We start from the raw sequence: 27857 nt of genomic DNA on the forward strand, positions 1-27857 counted from the left end.
GACCCTCCCTGAAGCCACACGGCTGAAGCAGGCAGGCAGCGCCGAGCGACTGCTCCACATCCGCGGTGTGGAGGCACTCACCCAGCTTCACCTCCACGTCCAGGGATCCCCAAACGACCCGAAACTGGCTTAGCCCTTCCTCGGATGGGTTTCACCGGTCTGCTGCAGAGGGGAGGGGGCGCTCACAGAGCTTCCATGAGCTCAGCTGAGTCCCAGCTCTGCTGGGAAGCTCGGCGCCCCCCTCCCCCCACCCCACTCCTCACAGCTCTAGGCAGAGGCTGGCCCCAGTCCCCCCACCAGAGGTAGTTTGGAGGGGGGCTGGGGGCTGGAAGGAAGTAAAGGTACTTCCCAAACATACCCATGAGCACAGATAGCTTTTCCAGGAGGGTTTTTTTTCCCAGCTTCCCCTCTCCAGACATTCCCTCCCAGACCCTTGGCACCCTGGTTCTGAAGGGGGCCCCAAGGTGACCCCTCCCATTTACTCACACCCACAGACTGGGCCCCAAACCACCCAGCTGTAAACCAAGAAGGAACACAGCCCCCAACACACAGCAAGCAAACCAGCCAGGACCCCCCCACACACACACCTTTTCCACCTACCCCTCTTTACACCACCAGGATCCCCAGCCTGGCAGCAGCAGCAGAGGAGCCAGGGGTGGAGGGCAGCCTGTGCCCAGCCAGGTCTGGCAGAGCCCCAGCTCCCTGGCACCGCTGAGCCCTGGAGCTGCCTCAGAGGCTGGCTGGGGAGGGGCAGCTTGCAAAATCAAGGGCTGCCAACCCCCCTGGCATGAGCCTTGCAGCTGGGACACCAGCTCAGAGCAGTCTGCAGAGGTGAGGGCCATTTGCAGGGTGCTCAGGGCATGGAGCTGCAAGCCTGGCATTGCTCTGGGCAGGGAGCATCTCCCTTGCTCCACGACCCAGCAAAGCAGCAGCTTCATGAACACCTGCCACAAAAACCAGCTTCCCTTTCTAGCCAGAGCAAATGGTTGTGCTTCCCCTGAGGACACAGACAGCCCAAGGGTGAGCAAGCCCCGGGTGCCAGCCACTGAGAGGTGCCCAGAGCACAACTGCATCACAAGGAGAGAGGTGAGGTAAGAGCTGTGCCGGCACAGAACCCGCCCTGAGTGTGCAGAGCTGCACGTTCCTGCCTCTTATCAGCCACATCAGAACCTGCAGGGAGCATTCTCCAGAGGTCCTCCAAGCAGTACAAGGCTGGGGCAGCCCCAAGGCAGGCTCCTTCTCCTCCTCCTGCCTCTTTTGTTTTTAAGCCCCACAGCCCCCTGCTGCCCATCAGCCCTTTAGCTGCCTCCTTTCCCATTGACTCACCAACCTGTCCCACTGACTCACCCCTGCCAGCCACCTCTCCTTTCCGTGGCCTGTGGCCTTTTCCCTGGGCCTTTGGTTCCCATTGACTCATCAGTGCTCATCCAAAGCTCATCCTGCCCTTTCTAATCCCATCCTGCTCACTTTTGAGTCCCCCCTGCTCCAGGGACCTGCCCTTCATTCTCACCAGCACCACACCGTCAGCATCCCGGACGGGCTGTGAGGACTGGGGGGAATGGAACAGAACTTGAGAGCAGCCCTGAGGAAAAGGCCTTGGGGGTGCTGGGGGAGGAGAAGCTCAACAGGAGCCAGCAGTCAGCACTTGCAGCCCAGAGAGCCAAGCAGAGCCTGGGCTGCAGCAAGAGAAGTGTGGCCAGCAGGGCCAGGGAGGGGATTCTGCCCCTCTGCTCCACTCTGCTGAGACCACAGCTGCAGCTCTGGGGCCAGTTCTGGAGCCTCTGTGCCAGGAAGGATCTGGAGGTGCTGGAAGGTGTTCAGAGAAGGGCCAGGAGAATGAGCAGAGGGCTGGAGCTGCTCTGCTGTGAGGACAGACTGAGGGAGTTGGGGTTGTGCAGGCTGGAGAGGAGAAGGCTCCCAGGAGACCTAATTGTGGCCTTCCAGGATCTGCAGGGGGCTCCAAGAAAGCTGGGGAGGGACTTTTGAGGGTGTCAGGGAGGGATAGGACTGGGGGGGATGGAGCAAAACTGGAAGTGGGGAGATGCAGATTGGATGTGAGGTAGAAGTTCGTTGCCATGAGGGTGGTGAGAGCCTGGCACAGGCTGCCCAGGGAGGTGGTGGAAGCCTCATCCCTGGAGGGTTTGAAGGCCAGGCTGGATGTGGCTGTGAGCAACCTGCTGTGGTGTGAGGTGTCCCTGGCCATGGCAGGGGGGTTGGAGCTGGCTGAGCCTTGAGGTCCCTTCCAACCCTGAACAGTCTGTGATTCTATCCCAGTGAGGACTCTTCAAGCTGGGCAGCTTGTGCCTCCCAAAAGCACCTTCCAACCTATGCAGAAGAACCATTTCCAAGCCTTAAGGCTCCAGGGAGAGTTTGTTTTATCAGGAGCAAAGGATTCCCACCCACCACTACCCCATTTCTGCCCCTGCTTGGCATCTTCTGCTGTGTCTTCTTCCTGGGTCTGTAGGAGAAACACCAAAGGGGGGTTGCAGAATTGGGATGCAAGCAACGTTTCTGCCACAATCCCTTCATGCTTCCCATCCAGGTGAAGAAAGAGAGAAGAGAAGAGAAGAGAAGAGAAGAGAAGAGAAGAGAAGAGAAGAGAAGAGAAGAGAAGAGAAGAGAAGAGAAGAGAAGAGAAGAGAAGAGAAGAGAAGAGAAGAGAAGAGAAGAGAAGAGAAGAGAAGAGAAGAGAAGAGAAGAGAAGAGAAGAGAAGAGAAGAGAAGAGAAGAGAAGAGAAGAGAAGAGAAGAGAAGAGAAGAGAAGAGAAGAGAAGAGAAGAGAAGAGAAGAGAAGAGAAGAGAAGAGAAGAGAATTAACCAGGTTGGAAAAGACCTTGGAGATCATCAAGTCCAACCTATCACCCAACACCATCTAATCAACTAAACCATGGCACCAAGTGCCTTATCCAAGCCTTTCTTGAACACCTCCAGGGATGGGGACTCCACCACCTCCCTGGGCAGCACATCCCAATGGCCAGTCTCTCTTTCTGGGGAGAATTTCTTCCTAGCATCCAGCCTGAACCTCCCCTGGCACAGCTTGAGACTGTGTCCTCTTGTTCTGGTGCTGGGTGCATGGGAGAAGAGACCAACCCCCACCTGGCTCCAACCTCCTTTCAGGGAGTTGGAGAGAGCAATGAGGTCTCCCCTGAGCCTCCTCTTCTGCAGGCTAAGCAACCCCAGCTCCCTCAGCCTCTCCTCACAGGGCTGTGCTCCAGACCCCTCCCCAGCTTTGTTGCCCTTCTCTGGACACCTTCAAGTCTCTCAATGTCCTTCTTAAACCGAGGAGCCCAGAACTGGACACAGGACTCCAGGTGTGGCCTAACCAGTGCTGAGCACAGGGCAGGATGACTCTCCTGCTCCTGCTGGCCACACTGCTCTTGATGCAGGCCAGGATGCCCTTGGCCTTCTTGGGCCCCTGGGCACACTGCTGGCTCCTGTTCAGCCTCCTATCAACCAGCACCCCCAGGTCCCTCTCTGCCTGGCTGCTCTCAGCCACTCTGTCCCCAGCCTGCAGCACTGCCTGGGGTTGCTGTGGCCAAAGTGTAGAACCCAGCACTTAGGTGTGGATGGGAGCATTTAGGCACGAGTCTGCAAGGCTTGGGAAAAGGGAGGGAAATGAGATTAGCTGGGGGTTGTGGGGGGGATGGAGAGAGGGCCTGGGGAAGACAGAGGCCGGGGAGCCTGCGGTGCCACCAGGCACACCCAGAGTGGAAAATTCCTGCCCGGTGAGTCCCGGGATTGTGGTTCAACAGGTTTTAGTCCCAGCCCCTTCATCTGTGTCAGTGCAAAAACTCATCCCTAGGGCATTTGTTTGGGTCACATGGGGGAGTGTATATAACAATGGGTCCTACCTGTCCAGACCAGTTAGCAGCACAGGAAAGAGGAGGCAGCTGCTGGGATCGGACCGGAGAGCTGCGGGACAGGGCACGAAGGTAACCAGGCTGCCTCTCCCCTGCCCCCCTCCAGCATTCATCCCCTTCTGTTATCCCAGGGGTTTGCCAGGATTGGCCCCAGGAACGATGTGGTGAAGCTGAAGGCTTCTCCTTCGTGACAAAGAGTTGTAGGGGGCTTGGGGGGGTGTGTGGTGGAGGTTGGAAATGGGTGGGTGGGCAGCACGGGGATGGGGGAGGTTGGTGCTGCAGGAGGAGCTGGAAGTGCTGCAGGAGGAGCTGGAAGTGCTGCAGGAGGAGCTGGAAGTGCTGCAGGAGGAGCTGGAAGTGCTGCAGGCTGCTCCCAGCCCTGTGGGCTGCTGCAGACAGAATCCCAGAATTCCAGCAGGGCTGGGCTTGGAAGGGAGCTCTGGAGGGCAGCCAGTCCAACCCCTCACCTGCTGGAGCAGGGTCACCCCCAGCAGGGTGCAAGGCTCCTAGATCAGCCTCTTGGAGTGGATCACATAGACAGGACCACAGGATGTTAGGGGGTTGGAAGGGACCTCTGGAGATCATCCAGAGCCCCTTCTGCTACAGCAGGGTCACCCCCAGCAGGGTGCAAGGCTCCTAGAGCAGCCTCTTGGAGTGGGTGATGCTCTCAGCCCCTTGTTCCCCCACTGCCCCTTTGCTTCCCTTCGAGCTGCTGAGAATTGGGCTGCCAGATCCTGATGGGGCCCTGTGGGGTATGCTGGGGGGGACAAAGTGGGGTTTAACCAGTGGCCCGTGGCCAGGGTGGGCAGAGAGGAGGGTGCCTGGGCAAAGGGGAGGGTGCTTGGGGTGAGAGGAGGACAAAGCCACGTGTGAGAAGGCACCAAGCTGGAGGGGGGGAGGGCAAAGAGTCTCCCAGCACGGCACTGATGCCACCAAGCTGTGCCCTGGGAACAGAGCAGATCAGGCTGGGGACTCTCCACGGCTGCTGTGTGCTGCTTCAGTCGGGGGTGTTGAAACCTCCTGGCAGGCAGGCAGGCTGTCCCTGCAGCCAGCAGAAGTGCTGCCCTCAGCTCCCTGCCCGCGGGTGCCTGGCAGGCTGCATGGCAGCCTGCGGCCCGGCAGCCGTTGGGCTCGGAAGTGGTTTCGGGGCCCTGGAGGCTGTTGCACAAGGCAGGGCACAAGGCAGGGCTGCTCTTCTCTGGGCCAGGACTTGCAGCTGGGCTCTGTGGCAGGAAAAAAAGGAGGTGATGCTCCTGCTCACCCAGCCCTGAGCCTCTGCCCCGCTCTGCCCCCCACCACAGCCCTCTCTTTTCCTGCCCTTTCAAACCACCAAGACAGACTCAGGCAGCTCCTCCTCTTCCTCACCCTCTTCCTTCCCCCTTCCAGCTTTTGCCAGTGGCTGGGGGACCCCAGGAATTTTCTCCCCACCCAACATTGCTTCTTCCCCTGCTCTGAGGAGACCTAATTGTGACCTTCCAGCATCTGAAGGGGGCTCCAAGAAAGCTGGGGAGGGACTTTGGAGGGTGTCAGGGAGTGATAGGACAGTGCTCACCCAAAGCTCATCCTGCCCTTTCTAATCCCATCCTGCTCACTTTTGAGTCCCCCCTGCTCCAGGGACCTGCCCTTCATTCTCACCAGCATCCCTGACGGGCTGTGAGGACTGGGGGGAATGGAACAGAACTTGAGAGCAGCCCTGACGAAAAGGCCTTGGGGGTACTGGGGGAGGAGAAGCTCAACAGGAGCCAGCAGTCAGCACTTGCAGCCCAGAGAGCCAAGCAGAGCCTGGGCTGCAGCAAGAGAAGTGTGGCCAGCAGGGCCAGGGAGGGGATTCTGCCCCTCTGCTCCACTCTGCTGAGACCACAGCTGCAGCTCTGGGGCCAGTTCTGGAGCCTCTGTGCCAGGAAGGATCTGGAGGTGCTGGAAGGTGTCCAGAAAAGGGCCACAAGGATGAGCAGAGGGCTGGAGCTGCTCTGCTGTGAGGACAGACTGAGGGAGTTGGGGTTGTGCAGGCTGCAGAGGAGAGGGCTCCCAGGAGAACTTCTTGTGGCCTTCCAGGATCTGCAGGGGGCTCCAAGAAAGCTGGGGAGGGACTTCTGAGGGTGTCAGGGAGGGATAGGACTGGGGGGGATGGAGCAAAACTGGAAGTGGGGAGATGCAGATTGGATGTGAGGAAGAAGTTGTTGCCCATGAGGGTGGTGAGAGCCTGGCACAGGCTGCCCAGGGAGGTGGTGGAAGCCTCACCCCTGGAGGTTTTGCAGCCAGGCTGGAGGTGGCTGTGAGCAACCTGCTGTGGTGTGAGGTGTCCCTGGCCATGGCAGGGGGGTTGGAAGTGGCTGAGCCTTGAGGTCCCTTCCAGCCCTGACAGTTCTATGATCCCTCCTGGAGACAGTTGCCTAGAAACAGCCTCCTCCTCCTCCTCCTCCTCCTTTGATTTTTCTAATGAATTCCTCTCTTTTTAACCATGGAGACATGTGGGGCCCCCACTGAGGCCCCCCCCCCCCGAGCCCCCAAACCCTGCACCATGCTCTGTGCTGGCTGCAGCCAGCCTCGAGGCTGAAGACCCAGGAAGGTGCCACTTTGCCCCCTCCTCCCTGAGCTGCCACCCAGCCTTGGGGTTACAATGTGAGAGAATTCATTCCTTGGGGTTGTTTGCTGGGGGGGGAGTTGGGGGAAATCTGATGAAGGCCCCAAGCTCTTTGGCAATGCTATTTTCTGCCCTGCTCTGCTTAGCAAGAGAACCAGGAGGAAAGGGAAGCAGAGAAGCCACAGGACACACTGTTACAAGAGGAACTTTCCCCAAATAGAAGCTTTTCACAGTTTTTTTCACGAGGCGTCAGCAGCTCTTAACAGTGCCTGAAGCTGTGAGTGCTGCATGAAGGCAGGGAGCCTGCCAGAGCCCCAGGCTGCAGCTGCAGCCCTCCTGCAAGCCTGGAGCTGGCCCAAAGCCTGGCTGGGATGCTGGTGGAGCAGCAGCTGGAGGAGCAGCCTGAGCTGTGGGTTGGGGAGCAGCAGCACTGGGTGCTCCGCACTGGGGAAGCAGGGAAGGGCTTGGGTTGGAAGGGACCTCAAGGCTCATCCAGTCCCAAGCCCCTGCCAAGGGCAGGGACACCTCCCACCAGCCCAGGACCTCATCCAACCTGCTCTTGAACACCTCCAGGGAGGGGGCAGCCACAACCTCCCTGGGCAACCTGCTCCAGTGCCTCCCCACCCTCACTCTAAAGCATTTCTTCCTCATCTCCAGTCTCTGTCTCCCCTCTCCCAGCTCAAAGCCATTGTTCCTCATCCTGGCACTCCCAGCCCTTGGCAAAAGTCCCTCCCCAGCTCTTCTGGAGCCCCTTCAAGTACTGGAAGGTTGCTCTAAGGTCTGCCTGGAGCCTTCTCTTCTCCAGGCTGAACAGCCCCAGCTCTCCCAGCCTGTCCCCATGAGGGGAGGTTCTCCAGCCCTCTGCTCATCTTTGTGGCCTCCTCTGGACCCACTCCAGCAGTTTGATGCCAGCTGGAGGGCACAGAAATCCTGCCTACCTGGATCCCAGCCCTTCTAGTTTTGCCCTGACCCAGTTTCTAGCTGTGAAAGATCTGCTTGGAGAGCCCCAGATGTTCCTGAGGGTGCAGGGAGGGATGTGCTGCCCCTGCCCTAGGTTGGGCTTGACAGGAGCACCACAGCTCCTTCCAGGATGAAATATTCATAAACCCAGTGCTGAGCCCCTCAAGTTCCACACTGGTGTCGATGGCAGGAGAAGCTCTCACCCAGGGGGTATCAGGTGGCTCAGCTTCAGGGCTAGGAGATGGGATCCAGGCTGAACATGAGCCAGCAGCATGCTCAGGGGGCCAAGAAGGCCAACAGCATCCTTGCCTGGAGCAGCAATGGTGTGGCCAGCAGGACCAAGGCAGTGATTGTCCCTCTGCAATCAGCACTGCTGAGGCCACACCTTGGGTGCTGGGCTCAGTTTTGGGCTCCTCAATGCAAGAAGGACATTGAGGAGCTGGAGCAGGTCCAGAGAAGGGCAACAAAGCTGGGGAAGGGGCTGGAGAACAGGGCTGGGGAGGAGCAGCTGAGGGAGCTGGGGGTGGTTAGTGTGGAGGAGGCTGAGGGGAGACCTCATTGCTCTCTGCAGCTCCCTGAGAGGAGGTGCAGTGAGGTGGGGGCTGGGCTCTTCTGCCTGGTCTCAAGTGATAGAAGGAAAGGAAATGACCTGAAGTGGTGCCAGGGGAGGGTTAGGTTGGAGAGGAGGAAAAATGGCTTTGCTGCAAGAGTGGTGAGGGATTGTCCCAGGCTGCCCAGGGGGGTGGTGGAGTCCCCAGCCCTGGAGGTGTTGCAGAAGCCTGTGGCCGTGGCACCTGGGGCCGGGGTTTGGTGGCTGTGGTTGCCTCAGGTGGAAGGTTGGACTCGATGGTCTCAAAAGGTCTCTTCCAGCCTCAACAGTTCTGTGTGATTTTTTTATGACTTCATGAAGAGGGGGAGTGACTCTGAATGCTCCTCATGGGTGGTTCCAGGGAAGAGCCCAGCAGGAGCCAGGCATTGCCAGGAGGTGGCTTTACCACCAGCTGGTTCTGCCGGGAGTGGAGCCCAGGCTGGACTCTGCTCCAGCCTGACGTGTGGGAAGGAGGGGAGAGCCCTGCTGCCCTTCCTCACTCCACAGCTCACAGGAGGGAAGCACTGCCCAGAGAACATGTGCCAGAGGGCTGGGTGGTCTGCTGGCACAGCACATGCCTGCAGGGAAAGCTCTTAGCCCAGGGGTAAGGCGCTTGGAGCAGGGGACTGGCACTGGGAGACTACTCAAGCACCCTGGCCAGCCCCTGGGGTGAGGGGAGGCTGTCTTGGGGGACCCCCAGTAGGGCTTTGGTGAAAGGGCTGGGTCTGTGGCACACAGCTGCACGTCTCTGCCTTGCAGGGGGTGAGTGGTGGCGTGGGAAGAGCAGGGAGATGGCATGAGGGTGGGCAAAGCTGCCTGGTAGGTACGGGACAGCCCTCTCCCTGCACAAGGACACTTCTTGGCCTTGGCCTTGGCAGAGGCTTTGTGTCCTCCCCAGGGCAGCAGGGTGACCCCGGGCAGGAGGTGGGGGATGGCTTTAGGAGCTGAAACCACACTCAGGGAGGTCCTCACAGAGCTCTTCTGCCCTCTCCTTGCAGCGTCTGCCAAGAGCAAGCGATGGAATCCCACGGGAAGGGCAGCCCCAGCGGGAGGATGACAGCCATGGCTCACAGCCTGTAAGTAACCCCCCCAGGAGGCCACTGCCTCCTCCAGCCTCCCAGCCTGGCCACTTGCTTCCAGGGGACTTTGCTCTTTGCTCCTCTCTGGCACGCTCCAGTGCAACATCTCTGTGACTCCTCATGGAGAAGGTGGAAAATTACAGAGGGCTCAGGGCAGGGCAAGGCAAAGGCAGCTCCGTGGTGCTGCTGCTGCTGGTGGCTGCAAGGGTGCATGGTCCAGGGCTGCTGGTGGGTGTCAAGGTGCCTCCTGGTTGCCAGCTGACTTTTGGTGGGGTGCTGCCAGCGTGGGGAGGTGTTGGCTTGGCTCTGTCACAGCCCTTCAGCCCCCTGCAAGGTGAATGGTGCTGCTTCAGCTTTGTCTGGGGAGCAGGGGTGGGGGTAGGGGGTACTGGTGGGGGGAGAGGTGGGAAGGCTGCAGAGTGTTTGCCAGCTGCTCCAAGGAGTGGCAGGAAAAGGGAGCTTGCATCCCTGAGGCCATCCTCTGCACTGCTGGTGTGGGCAGCAGGAGCAGGGCAGGGGTTGTCCCCCTGGACTGGGCACAGCTTGAGTCCTGGGTTCAGTTTGGAGATCCTCACTCCAAGGAGGACACTGAGGGGCTGGAGGAGGTCCAGAGAAGGGCAACAAAGCTGGGGGAGGGTCTGGAGAATAGGGCTGGGGAGAAGCAGCTGAGGGAGCTGGGGGTGTTCAGCCTGGAGAAGAGGAGGCTGAGGGGAGACCTTCTGGCTCTCTGCAGCTCCCTGAGAGGAGGCTGGAGCCAGCTGGGGGTTGCATCCTAAGGAACAAGAGACAGGACAAGAGGAAATGGCTTCAGGTTGCCCCAGGAGAGGTTTAGGTTGGACATCAGAAGAAACTTCTTCACTGAAAGGGTTCTCAAAGCCTGGCCCAGGCTGCCCAGGGAGGTGCTGGAGTCCCCATCCCTGAAGGTGTTCAAGAAACCTGTGGCCGTGGCCCCTGGGGCCAGGGTTTGGTGGCCGTGGTGGGGCTGGGTTGCTGCTTCTATGATGGGGGAGCAGAGGAGCAGCCTGGCACACTGAAGCCCTAGTGAGGCTGGGCAGGGGCACTGGGAGCAGCTGGGAGGGCTGGAGAAGCCCCTGGCATTAAACTGCAGAGAGTGGGAAGGGCACAGCTGGAGCAGTGTCCACAGCTGCTGCAGAGCTGCTTCAGCCCTTGCTGGGAAGGGCAGAGGGAAGGAGGGAGAGAGGGGGGGAAGGGGAGAGGGGGCTTCCACAGGCTGCCAACGGCGGGTTGCTGCCGGCAGTGCAGCTCCCCAGTGTGACCCCAGGGCTCAGGAGCTCCTGCACTGGGAGCCAGGGCGATTAGGGAGCAGATGGGAGCCCCTGGGATGAGCTCAAGAGGCTTAGATCAGAGACAGGGCAGCAAACGGCCCTTTAATTACTGCCCTTTAATTACAGCCCTGCCAGCGGCCACAGGGAGGGCAACAGCTGCCTGCCAGCTGTGCCATGAGCAGCTGTGCCATGCCACAGACATCTGTGCCACGCTGTGCCGTGGGCAGCTGCTCTGTGGGCAGCTTTGCCATGCTGGGAGCAGTTGTGCCATGCTGTACCATGGGCAGCTGTCCCATGCTGTGAGCAGTCATGCCATGCTATGCCATGCTGTGCCATGGGCAGCTGTAAGATGCCATAGGCAGCCATGCCATGCTGTGCCACAGGCAGCTGTATGATGCCATGTGCAGCAATGCCATGCTATGCCATGTGCAGCCATGCCATGCTATGCCATGCTGTGCCATGGGCAGCTGTATGATGCCATGGGCAGCCATGCCATGCTGAGCCATGTGCAGCCATGCCATGCTGTGCCATGCCGTGCCATGGGCAGCTGTATGATGCCAGGGACAGCCATGCCATGCTGTGCCATGCTGTGCCCTGCTGTGCCACGGGCAGCTGTATGATGCCATGTGCAGCCATGCCATGCTGTGCCATGGGCAGCCATGCCATGCTGTGCCATGCCGTGCCACGGGCAGCTGTATGATGCCATGTGCAGCCATGCCATGCTGTGCCATGCCATGCCATGGGCAGCTGTATGATGCCAGGGACAGCCATGCCATGCTGTGCCATGCTGTGCCACAGGCAGCTGTATGATGCCATGTGCAGCAATGCCATGCTGTGCCATGCCGTGCCACGGGCAGCTGTATGATGCCATGGGCAGCAATGCCATGCTATGCCATGCCGTGCCATGGGCAGCTGTATGATGCCAGGGACAGCCATGCCATGCTATGCCATGCCATGCCATGGGCAGCTGTATGATGCCAGGGACAGCCATGCCATGCTGTGCCATGCTGTGCCACAGGCAGCTGTATGATGCCATGTGCAGCAATGCCATGCTATGCCATGCTGTGCCATGGGCAGCTGTATGATGCCATGGGCAGCCATGCCATGCTGTGCCATGCCATGCCATGGGCAGCTGTATGATGCCAGGGACAGCCATGCCATGCCGTGCCACGGGCAGCTGTACGATGCCAGAGACAGCCATGCCATGCTGTGCCATGCTGTGCCCTGCTGTGCCATGGGCTCGCTGGCCAGCGGCGGTATGCAGCGAGTCAGCTGAGCCTCTGCTCCTCCTCCCACAGCAGAGGGGCTGCGAGTGGCACCCACGTGCTCCACGGACACTCCCGAGCCCTGGTGCCCTCCCACTGGCTCTCTCCTCTTGGCAGAGCCTCCTGCCGGGAAAGGGGCCTGTGCCCGTGCCCGCCGCCCGTGCCCGTGCCCGCCGCCTGTGCCCGTGCCCACAGCCATGCCCGCAGCCCGGGGCGTTCGCAGCGCAGTGACAATCGTGCCTTTGTTTTGCGCGGCCGGGAAGGGGGCAGGCAGGCACCGGGGCTGCCCAGAAAGCTGCCAGGCGGTCTTTAATGCCACAATTAGGCACCTGCTCCATGAGAGCAAATAAAGCCAAATCATGCGGCTGGCAGCCCAGCTCTGCCTGTCCCCTCCCCGTGACCACTCCAAGGAGCGGAGGAGCTGAGAGCTGCGGCTCGGCTGCCGGCAGCTCCCGCGGGCAGGGATCGCTCAGGGTCCCGCTGCGGGCACCCCGCGGCAGCGCCGGGCGGCTGCCTGTGCCAGGCTCCAACCCCCCCCCCCCCCCCCCCAAAGGCTTTCCCCCTCCCCACCTAAGCGACTCCATCACCTCCTTCTGCTATGGAGAGAGAGATCCCCGTCCTGCGAGTTAGGTGAGGTGGGGGGTGGGGGGCTCGGAGGGGTTGGCACTGGGGAGGGTGCCACGCCGGGGTGCCGCGAGGAGGTGCCAGGGGAGGCGAGCGATGAGGTTCCTGCCGCCGGCTGACGTGAGGTTGCATCAGTGCCAGGCGTGCCAAGGGCTGCAGGGCAGCCTGGTGCCAGCGGGAACGCAACGGGGAAGGCGGAAGGGGGAACCGGGAGACGAAAGGGGAACTGGGAGATGATGGAAAGGGAAGTGGGGGCCGAGCTTAGCCTGGGGGGGGGGGAGGCAAAGGCAGCCGAATGCCCCTGGGGAGGCTGGCAAAGCATCACAGGATGTGGATGCGGGGTCAGAGCTGCCAGGCCAGCAGCCCCGCGCTGCCACCCTGCAGAGATGCTCTGGGATTCTGTGGAAGGCGCAGAGCCGGGTGGGAGGGAGCAGCCCGGGGGGTCTGTGGGGTGAGGGAAGGGCTGCTCTGCTGCGGGCTGCGGTGCCAGGGCACTACCCCAGTGGATGGCTGTGATGGAGGAGCATGGAGGGAAGGGGGCAGCCCTGCAACAGCCTGCTCCGGCAGAACCAACCCTGCAAAGCGGGTGTGGGGCTGCTCTAAGGGGGGGCTGGGGCATGTGAAAAGCCACATGAGGGGGCTCCCCACCACCACAGCCCCATCCTCAGCCTGGAAGCACCAGGACCACCACAAATGGCCCAGCTGGGACACACCCCCCCCACCCCCCCCCAACACGCAGGGCCTGGCAGCGCCCCCTGCAACAAGGGGAAGGGGAAAGATGGCCAGAGGAGGGGTCAGGCAGAGGCTGCTCCCCATTCCCGGGGGGCAGGAGTGAGGTGAGGGGGCTGGGGTTGGAAGCAGAGCGAGGATGGAGATAAGATGCAGGGAGGATGCTGGCTGGATGTTGGAGACAAGGTTGAGGGGGCTCAGGGATCGCGGGGGGGGAGGGGGGTCTCACGTCGAGATGGGTTGGGGGCAGGATGGAGATGCATGCAGGACAGCCTAAGGGGTCAGGATGGGGATCCCACGTGGGGCAGGATTGGGTAGCAGAATGGAGACCCCTGCGAGGGGGTTCTGGAGGCAGAATTTGGGGGGAGGGGGAGGTGTAGGTCCCATGCAGGACAGAACGGGAGGGTGGGGGGCAGGAGGAAGGTCTCATGCGCGGCAGTTTTGAGGTCTCCTGATGATGTTCGCCCTCCCGCAGCCCCCTCCCACCCTTAAGTACCCTCCCCCCGTCCAAAATCTTCCTCAGCCAATGGGCGGCTGTCGAAGGGAGGGGGGCAGAGGGGGCCAGGGGTGTGGCCTCGTGGCGGGGGGGGTGGGGGGAGGTGGGGGCCGCTTGTTTTTTGTGAATGAAAGGCGGGGCGGCCGCGGCTGCAGCTCCGCGCAGGGCTCCGCGCAGCGCAGCGCAGCGGCCCGCGGATGCGGAGAGCCGAGCGGCCCAGCCGCCGCTATGGGCCCCCGAGCCCCAGGCCCTGAACCGCGCAGCGCGGAACCCAACCGCGCAACTTGCGCCGTGGCCATGTCCGGAGGGAAGAGCCCGGCCCCGGCCCCTGGGAGTCGCCGCTTCGTCTCTGTTGGTGTAAGTACCGCGGACCCCGGCCCCGGCCCCGGCACCTCGCTCCGCACCCTGCGCCGCTTCCGCGCATCCCGGCCGGATGCCGGGGCCGGCGCCAGCGAGGGCCCAGCCCCTTAAGCCAGGCATCCGCCGCCGCTTTGCCCTGCCCCGCACCCCCGATCTGGGTGCTCCGAGCACCCCCGAGCCCCATCGCAGTGCTCCATACTCCTGATCTGACTGCTCCGAGCCCCCCCCCCCCCCGAACACGCTGGAAATGCACCCCCGGCCCGGGTGCCTCCCAGTCTCCTTGCAGTGCCCCTGCACCTCCGATCTGGGTGCTTCGAGCACCCCCGAGCCCCATTGCAATGCTCCACATTTTTGATCTGGGTGCTCCGAGCCCACCCAGAACACGCTGGAAATGCACCCCCGGCCCGGGTGCCTCCCAGTCTCCTTGCAATGCCCCTGTGCCCCCGATCTGGGTGCCCTGAGCACCTCCGAGCCCCCTTGCAAAGCCCTGCACCCCCGACTTGAGTGCTCCTCAGCCTCCATGCAATGCCCCTGCACCCCTGATCTGGGTGCTCTGAACACCCCCACAACACCCTTGCAATGCCCCTCACCCCCGGCTTGGGTGCTCCGAGCCCCCCTTGCAAAGCCTCTCACCGGCTCTCGGTGCTCCTCAACCGCCTTGCAATGCCCCACGCCCCCGATCTGGGTGTTCTGAGCACCCCCGACCCTATTGCAAAGCCCCGCACCGGCTTCTGGTACTCCCGGACCCCTCTGCGAAGTCCTTCGCCGGTTCACGGTGCCTCCAACCCCCTTGCAAATCCCCTCACCGGCTCCCGGTGCCCCTAACCATATTGCAAAGCCGCACACCGGCTCCCGGTGCCCCTAACCATGTTGCAAAGCCCCTCACCGGTTCCCGGTGGCCTGGAGCACGGCGTCCCCCATCCCGGTGCCGCGGCCGCGCTGCAGCCCCGCTCGGAGCACCGCTCCCGCACCGCCTCCCGGTGCCGCGGCCTGCACAGCCCGGGGTGGGGGAGAGGGGGCCGCCCAGGGTCCCCATTTCCCACCCCACACCCCAAAGCTCTCCGGAGGGCCACGGGGGGGGGGGGGGGGGGGGGGGGGGGGGGGAGAGGAGGGGAGTGTGCTGCGAGGTTTTTGTGCATCGCTGCCGGTTTGGGGGTGGCTTCATCCCGGTTTAGGGCTTGTGCCACCCCATGGTGGGGTGCGGGATGGAGCATTTTTATCCGGGGGGTTGCTAGGCGACAGCTCCTGGGGTGATGGAGCCGTTGCCATGGCAACGACAGGCTGGGCAGCGCGGAAGGAGCAATTCTGGGGTTCTCCTGGGTGGGGGGGGGGGGGAAGAGGCGAGTGCGATGCCTGTGGTTTGAAGCGGGAAGCCCTGGGGCGGCTGCGATGGGCAGGGAGAGCAAAGCCGGCCGGGGGGGGGGGGGTGGGGTGGGGTGCTGCTGTCTGGAGCAGCCCTGCACCCCAGGGAGGGGCTTCTGCTGGGGGTACGCACTGATGTCAGGGCACCTCGGGTGGTTTCTTGCTCTCCCGTGGGTTTCAAGTGCTCCCCAGAGGAGTGGTGGTGGTGAGGAAGGTGAGGAGGGAGGGCTGTGGAGATGGCAGCATAAAATTGTCCCTGCAAGGAGGTTCAGCCCCATCCTGGGGTGATGTCTGAAGAAAGGGGGGGGTGGGAGAGGGCTGCAAACCATCCCCGTGGGGCTGCTCTCTTTGGAGCCCACATTCTCTGCCCACTGCTCTCCTCCCCTTCTTCCCTTGGCACTGATGCCATTGGGATTTATCCCTTTGTGCCCTGGGGACATTGGACTTCCCAAGTCCCCCGTGCTGGGTGCAGGCTGAGCTCCCCACACAGGGCAAGGATCCAAGCTGCAGTTGTCATCTCCATGTGCCTTCCCTCCCTTCTCCCCCCCCCCCCATCCTCCACCATCTGAATGAGCTTGGCCAACTTGGGAGCTGGGCTGGCCCTAAAAATAACTGCAGCGAAGCTCCCTGAGCACCACCAACCCCTCCCCACCCCAGGAGATCAGAGCAGAGCTGATCCCCAGGAGGACCAGGGGCTGGGGATGGTGATAGAAGGAGATGCATGAGATGGAAATGAATTTCCAGGGGCTAACAGGGAAGGAGATGACCTGCCCTGGCTCCTTCTCGCCATGCAGAGCCCGAGGAGGTTGATACTCCTGGTTCCTGGCCATTAGGAAATTGTGCCAGGGGAGGGCTAGGTTGGAGATGAGGAAAGATTTCTTTGCTGCAAGAGTGCTCAGGGATTGGCACAGGCTGCCCAGGGAGGTGGTGGAGTCCCCATCCCTGGAGGTGTCCCTTGGGGCCATGGTTTGGTGGCCGTGGTGGGGTTGGGTTGCTGGTTGGAGTCGATGGTCTCAGAGAGCTTTTCCAGCCCAAACAATTCTGTGATCCTTTGCTTCTCAGTGCCCTCAGCAGACAGCATTCCCTGCACCCCCAAAGCATGGGGGGGATGCCTGGTGTGCAGTGACAACTCCCTGGAGGAGTTTTGCTAGTAGGATGAGAGGAAATGGCCTCAGGTTGCCCCAGGGGAGGTTTAGGTTGGACATCAGCAGAAACTTCGTCAGTGAAAGGGCTCTCCAGGCCTGACCCAGGCTGCCCAGGGAGGTGGTCGAATCCCCATCCCTGGAAGGGTTTCAAAGCCACAGGGCTGTGATGCTGAGGGCCATGCTTTAGCCCCAGCCTCGATAGAGTCAGAGAATGGTTGGCCCAGATGAGCTGGGCTGGAAGACCCTTTCCAACCCAAACCATTCCATGCTGATGCCTGAGCCCTGCCACCTAAAGCCACCTGGATGGTCCCTGCCACCCTGCCTCTGCTTGCCCACAAGGTTTGTGTCCCAGTCCTGCTCCCTGCTGAAGCCTCCGGGGTGCCACCTCCTGGGGGCTGCTGTCCCAGGTGTGCTGCAGGAGCCTGCTCACGGGAGGGAGGTGGCTAACATTGGGAAGTCCTTGTCAGGCTGCTGCCTCCCTGCTCCCCGTGCAGGGCTCCGTTGCCATCGTTACCAGGAATTTTTGCTCCCTGAGCTGCTTTTATTATAGCAGCTCAGGAGGGCTGCTGCCAGGCATGGGGATGAGAGCTGAGGCTTTGGGAAGTTTCAGGGCAATTGGGATGTCAGGGGAGGTGGTTGTTGGGGGGTTTTTTGTGTGTGTGCTTTGGTCCTTCTCCCCTTTCCTCGATGTCCTTCCTGCTTTTCCCTGCTGGAAGTCTGATCAGTAACCTGGCTGAGTTCATCCTGGCTGGTTGAGGGCCTTGGAAAAGGCAGAGGGTGGCACATCTGGACACATCTGCTTGTGGGTGCTTCACAAAGCAGCTTCACAGCACCCATAGCACCAAGCTCCCTCTTGGGGGGGGGGGGTGGGGGGTGGCCCATGCCCGGTCCATGCTGGGAGCCTTCCCAGCCCCGCTTGCTGCTGAGCCTCCTGAAGGTGCTGAGCTGCTGATTCTTTACCTGGGAGAAGAGATTCGCTGGGAGCCAAAAAAAAGAATCCCTTCTGGGAATGGGATGGGAAAAGCAAGGTGGGGGGGGGGAGGGGGCAGGCACATGTTGGTGTGAAGGCTCAGACCTGGTGCTCCTTGGAGCAGGTTGGCAGTGCCAGGCTGCACGCTGGGTCGGGTGGATCTGGAAGGTTCGTTGGCAAAATGAAGGGAGAAAGGGGAAAGGAGGGGAGGGGGGTGAGAGAAATAATAATAATAAAGCAACAACAACAACAAAAGGGAATAAGGAAGAAGCCTCAGCTCACATGAACAGGCATGAGCCAGGGCTGGAGGAGGGTGGGAGCCAGCGCAGGGCATGTGTCTGACGCGGGCAGAGCCACGCACGCTGCCACCAGGACATGAAATTTTAAAGGGGACTGGAGCTGGGGAAGGATCTGGCAGAGAGGGGGGGGCGGTATGGGGGGGGTGGGCAGCTGCCTTCACTCACTGCTGGTGGCTGCAGAGCTCCCCTTGTGCTGCGAGGAGCTGCCAGCTGCCAGCCTCAGCAGCAGCATCTTCTTCCTTCACCCTACCCCGCTCCTCCTCCTCCTTCTTGGCCTCTTGTCCTGGCCACCCCCACAACCTCCCTTTTTGCACCACCCCTCCCTCCAGGTCCCAATTAATGGATTCTGACATGGATTATGAGAGGCCAAACGTAGAAACCATCAAGTGTGTCGTGGTGGGGGACAACGCCGTGGGCAAGACCAGGCTCATCTGTGCCCGCGCCTGCAACGCCACCCTGACCCAGTACCAGCTGCTCGCCACACACGTGCCCACAGTGTGGGCCATCGACCAGTACCGAGTCTGCCAGGAGGTGAGGGCTGCTGGGCACCTGGGCAGGGATGTGGAGGGGCTGAGGGATATGGTTTGGTGGGCACCTGGGCAGGGATGTGGAGGAGCTGAGGTCCATGGTTTGGTGGGCACCTGGGCAGGGATGTGTAGGAGCTGAGTGCCATGGTTTGGTGGGCACCTGGGCAGGGATGTGTAGGAGCTGAGGGATATGGTTTGGTGGGCACCTGAGCAGGGATGTGTAGGAGCTGAGGGATATGGTTTGGTGGGCACCTGAGCAGGGATGTGTAGGAGCTGAGGGATATGGCTTGGTGGGCACCTGGGCAGGGATGTGGAGGAGCTGAGGGATATGGCTTGGTGGGCACCTGGGCAGGGATGTGGAGGAGCTGAGGGATATGGTTTGGGGGGCACCTGGGCAGGAATGTGGAGGAGCTGAGGGCTATGGTTTGGTGGGCACCTGGCAGTACTGGGTTAAGGGCTGGACTCAATGATCTGAAAGGCCTCTCCCATGTTTCTGTGATCTCCATGGGTGCCCCATGGGAACCCCAAGGAGATGGAGCTGCATCCTCCTCATGGGGGCACAGCCTGCAGCGGTGGGGACAGCCAAGTCTGGCAGGGCCCAAGGCCTCAGGGAGGTGTTTGTGTGCCCACAGGTGCTGGAGCGCTCCCGGGATGTGGTAGATGATGTCAGTGTGTCCTTGAGGCTCTGGGACACCTTTGGTGACCACCACAAGGACAGACGCTTCGCCTATGGCAGGTAGAACCACAGAACTGTCAGGCTTGGAAGGGACCTCAGGGCTCAGCCAGTTCCAACCCCCCTGCCATGGCCAGGGACACCTCACACCACAGCAGGTTGCTCACAGCCACCTCCAGCCTGGCTGCAAACACCTCCAGGGATGAGGCTTCCACCACCTCCCTGGGCAACCTGTGCCAGGCTCTCACCACCCTCATGGGGAACAACTTCTTCCTCACAGCCAATCTGCATCTCCCCACTTCTAGTTTTGCTCCATCCTCCCCAGTCCTATTACTCCCTGAAACACTCAAAAGTCCCTCCCCAGCTTTTTTGTAGCCCCCTTCAGATGCTGGAAGGCCACAATGAGGTCTCCTCAGAGCCTTCTGTTCTCCAGACTGAACAGCCCCAACTCCCTGAGTCTGTCCTCATAGCAGAGCAGCTCCAGCCCTCTGCTCCTCCTCGTGGCCCTTCTCTGGACACCTTCCAGCACCTCCAGATCCTTCCTGGCACAGAGGCTCCAGAACTGGATGCAGTACTCCAGGTGGGGTCTCACCAGAGCGGAGTAGAGGGGCAGAATCACCTCCCTTGACCTGCTGTCTGTGCTTCTCTTGCTGCAGCCCAGGATGTGATTGGCTTTCTGGGCTGCAAGTGAGAGAGGAGAGAGGCAGAGCCTTTGTGCCAGCCTGGGCAAGGGAGGGAGGGTGATGGCAGTCAGCTCCATCCCCAAGCTGGGACCTTGACCACCTTCTTCTTCTCCTCAACAGGTCTGACGTGGTGGTTTTGTGCTTCTCCATCGCCAACCCCAACTCCCTGCACCATGTGAAGACCATGTGGTACCCAGAGATCAAACACTTCTGTCCCCGTGCCCCTGTCATCCTGGTGGGCTGCCAGCTCGACCTGCGCTACGCCGACCTGGAGGCTGTCAACCGGGCACGGCGACCCCTGGCCAGGTGGGGACCCTGACCCCTCTGCCTTGGAGACCTCCATGGCTGCCCAATGCTTTATCCTTACCATGGATCCCAAGAGGTCTCTTTGGTGCCAGTCTCTTTTCAGTGGTACCCAGGGGGCAGTGGGTACAAACTGGTGCCCAGGAGAGTCCATCAGAACAGGAGGAGAAACTTCTTCGGTGTGAGGGTGCTGGAGGCCTGGAGCAGGCTGCCCAGAGAGGTTGTGGAGTCTCCTTCTGAGAGCCCTGGGGCTGAGAACCTGGAGAAGAGCTGCCCCAGAGGGCATCTGAGCAGTGCTCAGCAAGAGCTAAAGGCTGGGGGGCAAGAGGCTGGGGCCAGACTCTGCTCACTGGTGCCCGGGGCCAGGCTCTGCTCACTGGTGCCCAGGGCCAGGACAAGGGGCAAGGGGCACAAAGTGGCAGCCAGGAGGTCCCATGTGAAGAGGAGGAGAAAGTTATTTGTTGTGAGGGTGCTGGAGGCCTGGAGCAGGCTGCCCAGAGCGGTTGTGGAGTCTCCTGTTGTGGACAGCTTCCAATCCACCCCTGGCTGTTGTGCTCCTGGGCAAGCTGCTGTGGGTGCCCTGCTGGAGCAGGGGGGTTGGATGAGCTGCTCTCCAGAGGTCTCTTCCAACCCCCCCATGCTGGCATTCTACGATGCAAGGCCAGCAGTGAGACTTCAGCACAAGGAAGCAGAGCTTTGAGCTCTCTCCAGGAGAGCTTCCAACCCCACCTGGATGCACCCCTCCATGCCCTGCCCTGGATGGTCATGCCGCTTTGGCAAGGGGGGAGGGGGGCGGTGGGGTTGGAGCTGATGCTCTCCGGAGGTCCCTTCCAGCCCCCAACCTTCCTACGGTTCTACCGTCGCCTCCCCTCCTTTTCAGGCCAATCAAACCCAACGAGATCCTTCCCCCGGAGAAGGGGAGGGAGGTGGCCAAGGAGCTGGGCATCCCCTACTACGAGACCAGCGTGGTGGCGCAGTTCGGCATCAAGGACGTCTTCGACAACGCCATCCGCGCCGCCCTCATCTCCCGCCGCCACCTGCAGTTCTGGAAGTCTCACCTGCGCAACGTCCAGCGGCCTCTCCTCCAAGCCCCCTTCCTCCCTCCCAGGCCCCCTCCGCCCATCATCATCGTCCCGGACCCCCCCTCCAACAACGAGGAGCGCCCGGCCCACCTCTTGGAGGACCCCCTGTGCGCGGACGTCATCCTGGTGCTGCAAGAGAGGATCAAAATCTACGCGCACAAGATCTACCTCTCCACCTCCTCCTCCAAGTTCTACGACCTGTTCCTCATGGACCTCAGCGAGGAGGACCCGCAGGGCGCCCCGGGGCGGGGCTTCGGGGGGGCCCTCCCGGCCGCCGCCGCCGACAGGGCGCTGCCCCAGGAGGAGAGGCACCACGGGAGGGATTTCCTCCTCCGAGCTGCCAGCTTCGATATCTGCGAGAGCAGTGAGGAGGCCGGGGCCGGGCAGCGCCCCGCGTGCCTTAGAGCCTCCACCAGCGACGGCATCCTGCGGGGCGACCGCTACGGCAACGGGCAGGGAGGGCTGCGGCGGGGCAGGGACCTCTCCTCCTGGAGCAGGGCTTTCGCCAGCATCCAGGAGGAGATGGCCGAAGATCCTTTGACCTACAAGTCCAAGCCGATGGTGGTGGTGAAGATGGATGCCTCCATCCAGCCGGGGCCCTTCCGGGCCGTGCTGAAGTACCTGTACACGGGGGAGCTGGACGAGAACGAGAGGGACCTGATGCACATCGCCCACATCGCCGAGCTGCTGGAGGTCTTCGACCTCCGCATGATGGTGGCCAACATCCTCAACAACGAGGCGTTCATGAACCAGGAGATCACCAAAGCCTTCCACGTCCGCAGGACCAACCGGGTGAAGGAGTGCCTGGCCAAGGGCACCTTCTCGGGTAGGGCTCTCGGCGCCTCCATCTCCCCTGCTCTGTGAGGGGCTCTGCTCTTTGGAGCCTTTCCTGCCTTTGACCCGTGGGCAGGACTCTCAGCACCTCCATCTCCCCTGCTCTGTGGGGGCCTCCTGCCTTTGCCCTGTGGGTAGGACTCTCAGCACCTCTATCTCCCCTGCTCTGTGAGGGGTCTGCCCTTCAGAGCCTCTCCTGCCTTTGCCCTGTGGGTAGGACTCTCAAGACCTCCATCTCCCCTGCTTTGTGGGGGGCTCTGCTCTTTGCAGCCTCTCCTGCCTCTGCCCCATGGGCAGGACTCTCAGCATCTCCATCTCCCCTGCTCTGTGAGGGGTCTGCTTTTTGGAGCCTTTCTTGCCTTTGCCCTGTGGGTAGGACTCTCAGCACCTCTGTCTCCTCTGCTTTGTGGGGGCCTCCTGCCTTTGCCCCATGGGCAGGACTCTCAGCACTTCCATCTCCCCTTCTTTGTGAGAGGCTCTCCTCTTTGCAGCCTCTCCTGCCTTTGCCTCGTGGGTAGGACTCTCAGCACCTCCATCTCCCCTTCTTTGTGAGAGCCTCTGCTCTTTGTAGCCTCTGCTGCCTTTGCCCCGTGGGTAGGACTCTCAGCACCTCCATCTCCCCTTCTTTGTGTGGAGCTCTGCTCTTGGAGCCTCTGCTGCCTTTGCCCCGTGGGTAGGACTCTCAGCACCTCCATCTCCCCTTCTTTGTGTGGGGCTCTGCTCTTGGAGCCTCTGCTGCCTTTGCCCCATGGGTAGGGCTCTCAGCACCTCCATCTCCCCTTCTTTGTGAGAGGCTCTCCTCTTTGTAGCCTCTGCTGCCTTTGCCCCATGGGTAGGACTCTCAGCACCTCCATCTCCCCTTCTTTGTGAGAGGCTCTCCTCTTTGCAGCCTCTCCTGCCTTTGCCCCATGGGTAGGACTCTCAGCACCTCCATCTCCCCTGCTTTGTGGGGGGCTCTGCTCTTGGAGCCTCTCCTGCCTTTGCCCTGTGCCTGAGTGGGTCAGAAGCTGTCCTCTCAGCTTCCCCCCAGGGCATACTTTGTGCTTCTGGGAGTTTTAGAGCTCTTTTGATTGCCAGGAAGGGTGAGGGGTAGAGGCTCTTCCCTGAGCTTCCTGCTCCCCAGCCCTCCTGCCAGCTCTTTATTTATGGGAGAGCAGCAAAGGCTGTTGCCTTCCCTGCTGCTTCCCAGATCTTCACAGCTGATTTACGAGGAGCAGTGTGCCCTCAGTAGGACTTCCCCAGCTTTCCTCCACCAGCTTGTGTCACAGTGGTGCAGGGGGACATCCCCGGGGGGGGAGGGTGAATGTCTCAGCCTCCTTCCAGCTGAAGCTGTCTCATGAGAATGGACTTCGAGGTGGTCAAGCTGTCACAGTCAGGGGATAGATATGTGCTGGCCCATGGCACACCTCAGAGAGCCCAGGTCCAGGGTGGAGAGCAGAGCAGAGAGGGCAGGAGATCCCAGATGTCCTTCCCAGGCTCTCCCAAGGACTCAGGCTTGGGCAAGGCATTTGATTCCCCTAGGGGTTTCCCCTTTGCTTTCAAATGTGTCATGGTGTGGCTTGGGGACATCCCTCAGAAGCCCTTCCCTGTGCTCCTCTGGACCAGAGGGAGGATGCTGGTGAAAGAGAACTGAGATCTGTAGGAGGAGCTGTGGGATACACCAAGCTCTGTCCCCTTCCCTCCGCTGTCCCCACTGCCAGACATCCAGTGGTGGGGAGGGGGGCTGCTGCTGCGCCCCAGCTGATGGGGATGGTGCAAGTAGAGCCCTCTGCTTGTCCCCAGATGTCACCTTCGTGCTGGATGATGGTGCTATCAGTGCCCACAAGCCCCTGCTCATCTCCAGCTGTGACTGGATGGCCGCGATGTTTGGCGGCCCCTTCGTGGAGAGCTCCACCAACGAGGTGAGGAGCGGCCTCGAGATTTGTCCTGGGAGGGTGGGGGACGGCTGGAGAGATCCCAGGGATGTTAGGGGTTGGAAGGGACCTCCAAAGATCTTCCAGTCCAAGCCCCCTGCCAGAGCAGGAGCAGAGAATCCAGCACAGGGCACACAGGAACACATCCAGACAGGGCTGGAAAGGCTCCGGAGACTCCACAACCTCTCTGGGCAGCCTGCTCCATGCCTCTGGGAGCCTCCCAGTGCAGAAGTTCCTCCTCATGGTGAGGTGGAACTTCTTGTGCTGCAGTTCCCACCCATTGCCCCTTGTCCCATCCCAGGACATAGTGAGCAGAGGCTGTCCCTGTCCCTTCCTTCCTAACCCCCATCCCTCAGATATTGATAGATACTGATCAGATCCCCTCTCAGTCTCCTCTCCAGACTAAACAGCCCCAGGACACTCAGCCTTTCCTCATAAGGCAGATGGTGGTGGGGTCATAGGATCATAGAGACAGAGACCTCATTGCTGTCTACAGCTACCTGAAAGGAGGTTGTAGAGAGGTTGGTGCTGGTCTCTTCTCCCAGGTCATCAGTGATGGGACAAGAGGGAACTGCCTCAAGCTGTGGCTGGGGAGGTTTAGACTGGACATTAGGAAAAGCTTTCTCAGGGCAAGAGTGGTCAGGCACTGGAATGTGCTGCCCAGGGAGGTGGTGGAGTCCCCAACCTTGGATGTGGTGCTTGGGGAGATGGTCTAGGGGTGAACCTTGTAGAGCAGGGTCAATGGTTGGACTTGGTGATCAGAGGATCACAGGATGTTAGGGGTTGGAAGGGACCTTTGAAGGTCACAGAATCATAGAATTGTCAGTGTTGGAAGGGACCTCAAGGCTCAGCCAGTTCCAAACCCCACTGCCATGGCCAGGGACACCTCACACCACAGCAGGCTGCTCACAGCCACATCCAGCCTGGCCTTCAAGACCTCCAGGGATGAGGCTTCCACCACCTCCCTGTGCTAGTCTTTCACCACCCTCATGGGGAACAACTTCTTCCTCACATCCAATCTGCATCTCCCCACTTCTAGTTTTGCTCCATCCCCCCCAGTCCTATCACTCCCTGACACCCTCAGAAGTCCCTTCCCAGCTTTCTTGTAGTCCCCTTCAGATACTGCAAAGCCACAATTAGGTCTTCTCAGAGCCTTCTCCTCTCCAGACTACACAACCCCAACTCCCTCAGTCTGTCCTCAGAGCAGAGCAGCTCCAGCCCTCTGTGGCCCTTCTCCGGACACCTTCCAGCACCTCCAGATCCTTCCTGTATCACCAAGTCCAACCCCCCCTGCCAGAGCAGGAGCATAGAATCCAGCGCAGGTCACACAGGGATGCATCCAGATGGGGCTTGAAAGTCTCCAGGGGAGGAGACTCCACAGCTGGGTGCCAATGGGTGGGGGGGGTGTGCCCTGCAGGTGGCCCTTCCCTACACCAGCAAGAGCTGCATGCGGGCGGTGCTGGAGTACCTCTACACCGGGCAGTTCAGCTCCAGCCCCGACCTGGACGACATGAAGCTCATCATCCTCGCCAACCGCCTCTGCCTGCCACACCTGGTGGCTCTCACTGGTGAGTTGAGGTGGCTGCAGCCGGGTCCCGAGCTCGGGGCTCCCACCCTCACACCATCCCAGCCACCCCCATAACCCCCTCTGTGTCCCCCCTCCCCACAGAGCAGTACACAGTCACTGGCCTGATGGAGGCGGCCCAGATGATGGTGGACATCGATGGGGACGTGCTGGTGTTCTTGGAGCTGGCTCAGGTGAGGACATAGTGGCTCAGGACACCACCCTGGTTGGGCTGGAGGTGGGTGAGTGTGGTGGGGTGAAAATTCACACCCCCAGCACAAAATTGCCAGAGCATAGAATCACAGAATCATCAGGGTTGGAAGGGACCTCAAGGCTCAGCCAGCTCCAACCCCACTGCCATGGCCGGGGACACCTCACACCACAGCAGGTTGCTCACAGCCACCTCCAGCCTGGCTGCAAACACCTCCAGTCAGGAGGCTTCCACCACCTCCCTGGGCAACCTGTGCCAGGCTCTCACCACCCTCATGGGGAACAGCTTCTTCCTAACATCCAATCTGAATCTCCCCACTTCTAGTTTTGCTCCATCCCCCCGAGTCCTATCCCTCCCTGACAGCCTCAAAAGTCCCTCCCCAGCTTTCTTGTAGCTCCCTTCAGATACTGGAAGGCCACAATTAGGTCTCCTGGGAGCCTTCTCTTCTCCAGACCGAACAGCTCCAACTCTCTCAGTCTGTCCTCACAGCAGAGCAGCTCCAGCCCTCTGCTCCTCCTCGTGGCCCTTCTCTGGACACCTTCCAGCAGGTTTGGTCTTGGGTGTGCATGGAGGGATAGGACCAGTGAAGAGTGACTGAAGGAGCTGGGGATGGTTAGTTAGGAAAAGAGGAGGCTGAGAGGAGACCTCATTGCTGTCTACAGCTACCTGAAAGGAGGTTGTAGAGAGGTTGGTGCTGGTCTCTTCTCCCATGTCATTAGTGATAGGACAAGAGGGAACTGCCTCAAGCTGTGGCTGGGGAGGTTTAGACTGGACATTAGGAAAAGCTTTCTCAGGGCAAGAGTGGTCAGGGATTGGAATGTGCTGCCCAGGGAGGTGGTGGAGTCACCAACCCTGGATGTGTTTAAAAGGTTTGGATGTGGTGCCTGGGGAGATGGTCCAGGGGTGAACCTTGTAGCATAGGGTTAATGGTTGGACTTGGTGATCAGAGCATCCTAGGATGTTAGGGGTTGGAAGGGACCTCTGGAGATCAGTGAGTCCAAGCCCCCCTGCCAGAGCAGGACCATAGAATCCAGCACAGGTCTCACAGGAACACATCCAAATGGGGGCTTGAAAGCCTCCCGAGGAGGAGACTCCACAACCTCTCCGTGCAGCCTGTTCCAGCGCTCTGCCACCCTAGGGGGTGGATCTTGTCCGTCCTGACCGTTTCTTCTGGGCTGCTGTGCTGCCTCCTACTCCCCCAGTGGTCAGCGCTGGGGGATGGCCGTGAGCTGGGCTCCCTCTCTTGCAGTTCCACTGCGCCTACCAGCTGGCCGACTGGTGCCTGCACCACATCTGCACCAACTACAACAACGTCTGCCGCAAGTTCCCCCGCGACATGAAGGCCATGTCGGGAGGTGAGTCAGCCGGGGAGGGGTGGGGGCAGGCTTGCTGCTGGCCCTGGTGCTGTCCTCACTCTCACCCCCATCCTTACCCCCTCCCTGCCTCCCCGTGTCCCTGCAGAGAACCAGGAGTACTTCGAGAAGCACCGCTGGCCGCCGGTGTGGTACCTGAAGGAGGAGGATCACTACCAGCGGGCGAAGAAGGAGCGGGAGAAGGAAGACTACCTCCACCTCAAACGGCAGCCCAAGAGGCGATGGCTCTTCTGGAATGCCTCCTCCTCCCCTTCTTCCTCTCCTTCCTCGTCGGCAGCCACAGCCTCCTCTTCTTCCTCCTCTTCCTCCTCCTCGGCTGTGGTTTGAGCGCCCGTCCTTGCCCTGGCTCCAGCATCCCTGGGAGGAGATGGGGAGGAGGAGGAGGAGGAGGAAGGGTGGGGTGACCTGCCCCAGCGCCAGGTGTAGAGTGAACGCCACCGGCCCGAAGCCCCGGAGGAGAGAAGCTGGTGGCAGCAGGGGCTTGTCCCTGCGCAGGGGCTCGGGGCCGAGTTGCCAGCCCCCGGCACCGCTGGAGCTCCGCTTTCCCCATGCCCGTGGCTGCCAGCAGGGACCCAAGGAGCAGGAGAAACTCAGCGTTTACAGGAGCCCGAGGGCTGTCTCCTGCTTTTCTTTTTGCCTTCGTTGTGTTTGGATGTCAGCAGCAGGAGCAGGAGGAAGGAAGAAGAAGCAACCCGTCCCACTTGCACTCCAGTTTGTCGCCCGGAGCCGCGGGATGGGGTTGGTTTGCCTGGTAGCATCTCGCCACCCTGGGCAACCAGAGCTGCTCTGGGGGTCCTGCCACCCCCTTCGACTTGCAGCAGGGGCAGGCAAGGTGCAGGGGGACCCAGCCTGGGTCCCCCAAACGCCTCCAGGCACTGCAGCTTCCCTCCTTCTACTCACAAGTGGGGGTCTGTCCTAGCTTGGGGAGCAGGAGGGGGCAGGAGCCCTCTCCTCCCTTGCCTCTTAACTTCTCATTTTTGTTTAAAAAGACAAAGCAAAAAAAACAACCCCAAAACAAACAACAACCCCCCACCCAACCCCAATCCCAAACTCAGATCTTTTTCCCCCCAAACTTGCCACACCAGA

General features: G+C 60.9%; 2 protein-coding genes across 5 annotated transcripts in view; one reads left to right on the forward strand and one right to left on the reverse strand.

Annotated features, from left to right (window-relative positions):
- The window catches only part of PEBP4 (phosphatidylethanolamine binding protein 4), a 150941-nt gene extending 136174 nt beyond the window's left edge, over positions 1-14767 (reverse strand). For 2 of the 3 annotated variants that reach the window (XM_054175230.1, XM_054175228.1), the window contains exon 1: positions 14719-14767. The gene's annotated coding sequence lies outside the window, so the exon portion shown is untranslated. Of the gene's footprint in view, positions 1-81; positions 98-14718 lie in introns of those variants that run through there. The other variant, XM_054175229.1, reaches the window with a different exon arrangement.
- On the forward strand, positions 12189-27758 carry RHOBTB2 (Rho related BTB domain containing 2). 2 transcript variants are annotated; one of them, XM_054175212.1, is made up of 10 exons: positions 12189-12253; positions 17938-18139; positions 18768-18871; positions 19612-19797; positions 20675-21702; positions 23493-23611; positions 25041-25191; positions 25293-25381; positions 26648-26753; positions 26860-27758. In XM_054175212.1, exons 1-10 carry the CDS (start codon positions 12222-12224, stop codon positions 27096-27098), a joined length of 2256 nt encoding a protein of 751 aa, XP_054031187.1. In that variant the 5' UTR covers positions 12189-12221; the 3' UTR covers positions 27099-27758. The 2 variants fall into 2 exon arrangements, with proteins under 2 accessions (XP_054031187.1, XP_054031188.1); XM_054175213.1 differs by lacking the exons at positions 12189-12253; positions 17938-18139; positions 18768-18871 and adding an exon at positions 19226-19388.
- Positions 27759-27857: the final 99 nt, after the last annotated feature.

The sequence above is a fragment of the Dryobates pubescens genome, chromosome 31, assembly GCF_014839835.1.
Source record: "Dryobates pubescens isolate bDryPub1 chromosome 31, bDryPub1.pri, whole genome shotgun sequence".
Lineage (NCBI taxonomy): Eukaryota > Metazoa > Chordata > Aves > Piciformes > Picidae > Dryobates > Dryobates pubescens.

Bases quoted from the DNA above. Each gene is read 5' to 3' on its own strand.
- RHOBTB2 (XM_054175212.1), top strand. From the start codon at position 12,222: ATGGAGAGAGAGATCCCCGTCCTGCGAGTTAG. The intron at 19,798-20,674 runs GTGGGGACCCTG...CCTCCTTTTCAG, and splicing joins GCACGGCGACCCCTGGCCAG to GCCAATCAAACCCAACGAGA. The intron at 25,382-26,647 runs GTGAGGACATAG...CCTCTCTTGCAG, and splicing joins TGTTCTTGGAGCTGGCTCAG to TTCCACTGCGCCTACCAGCT.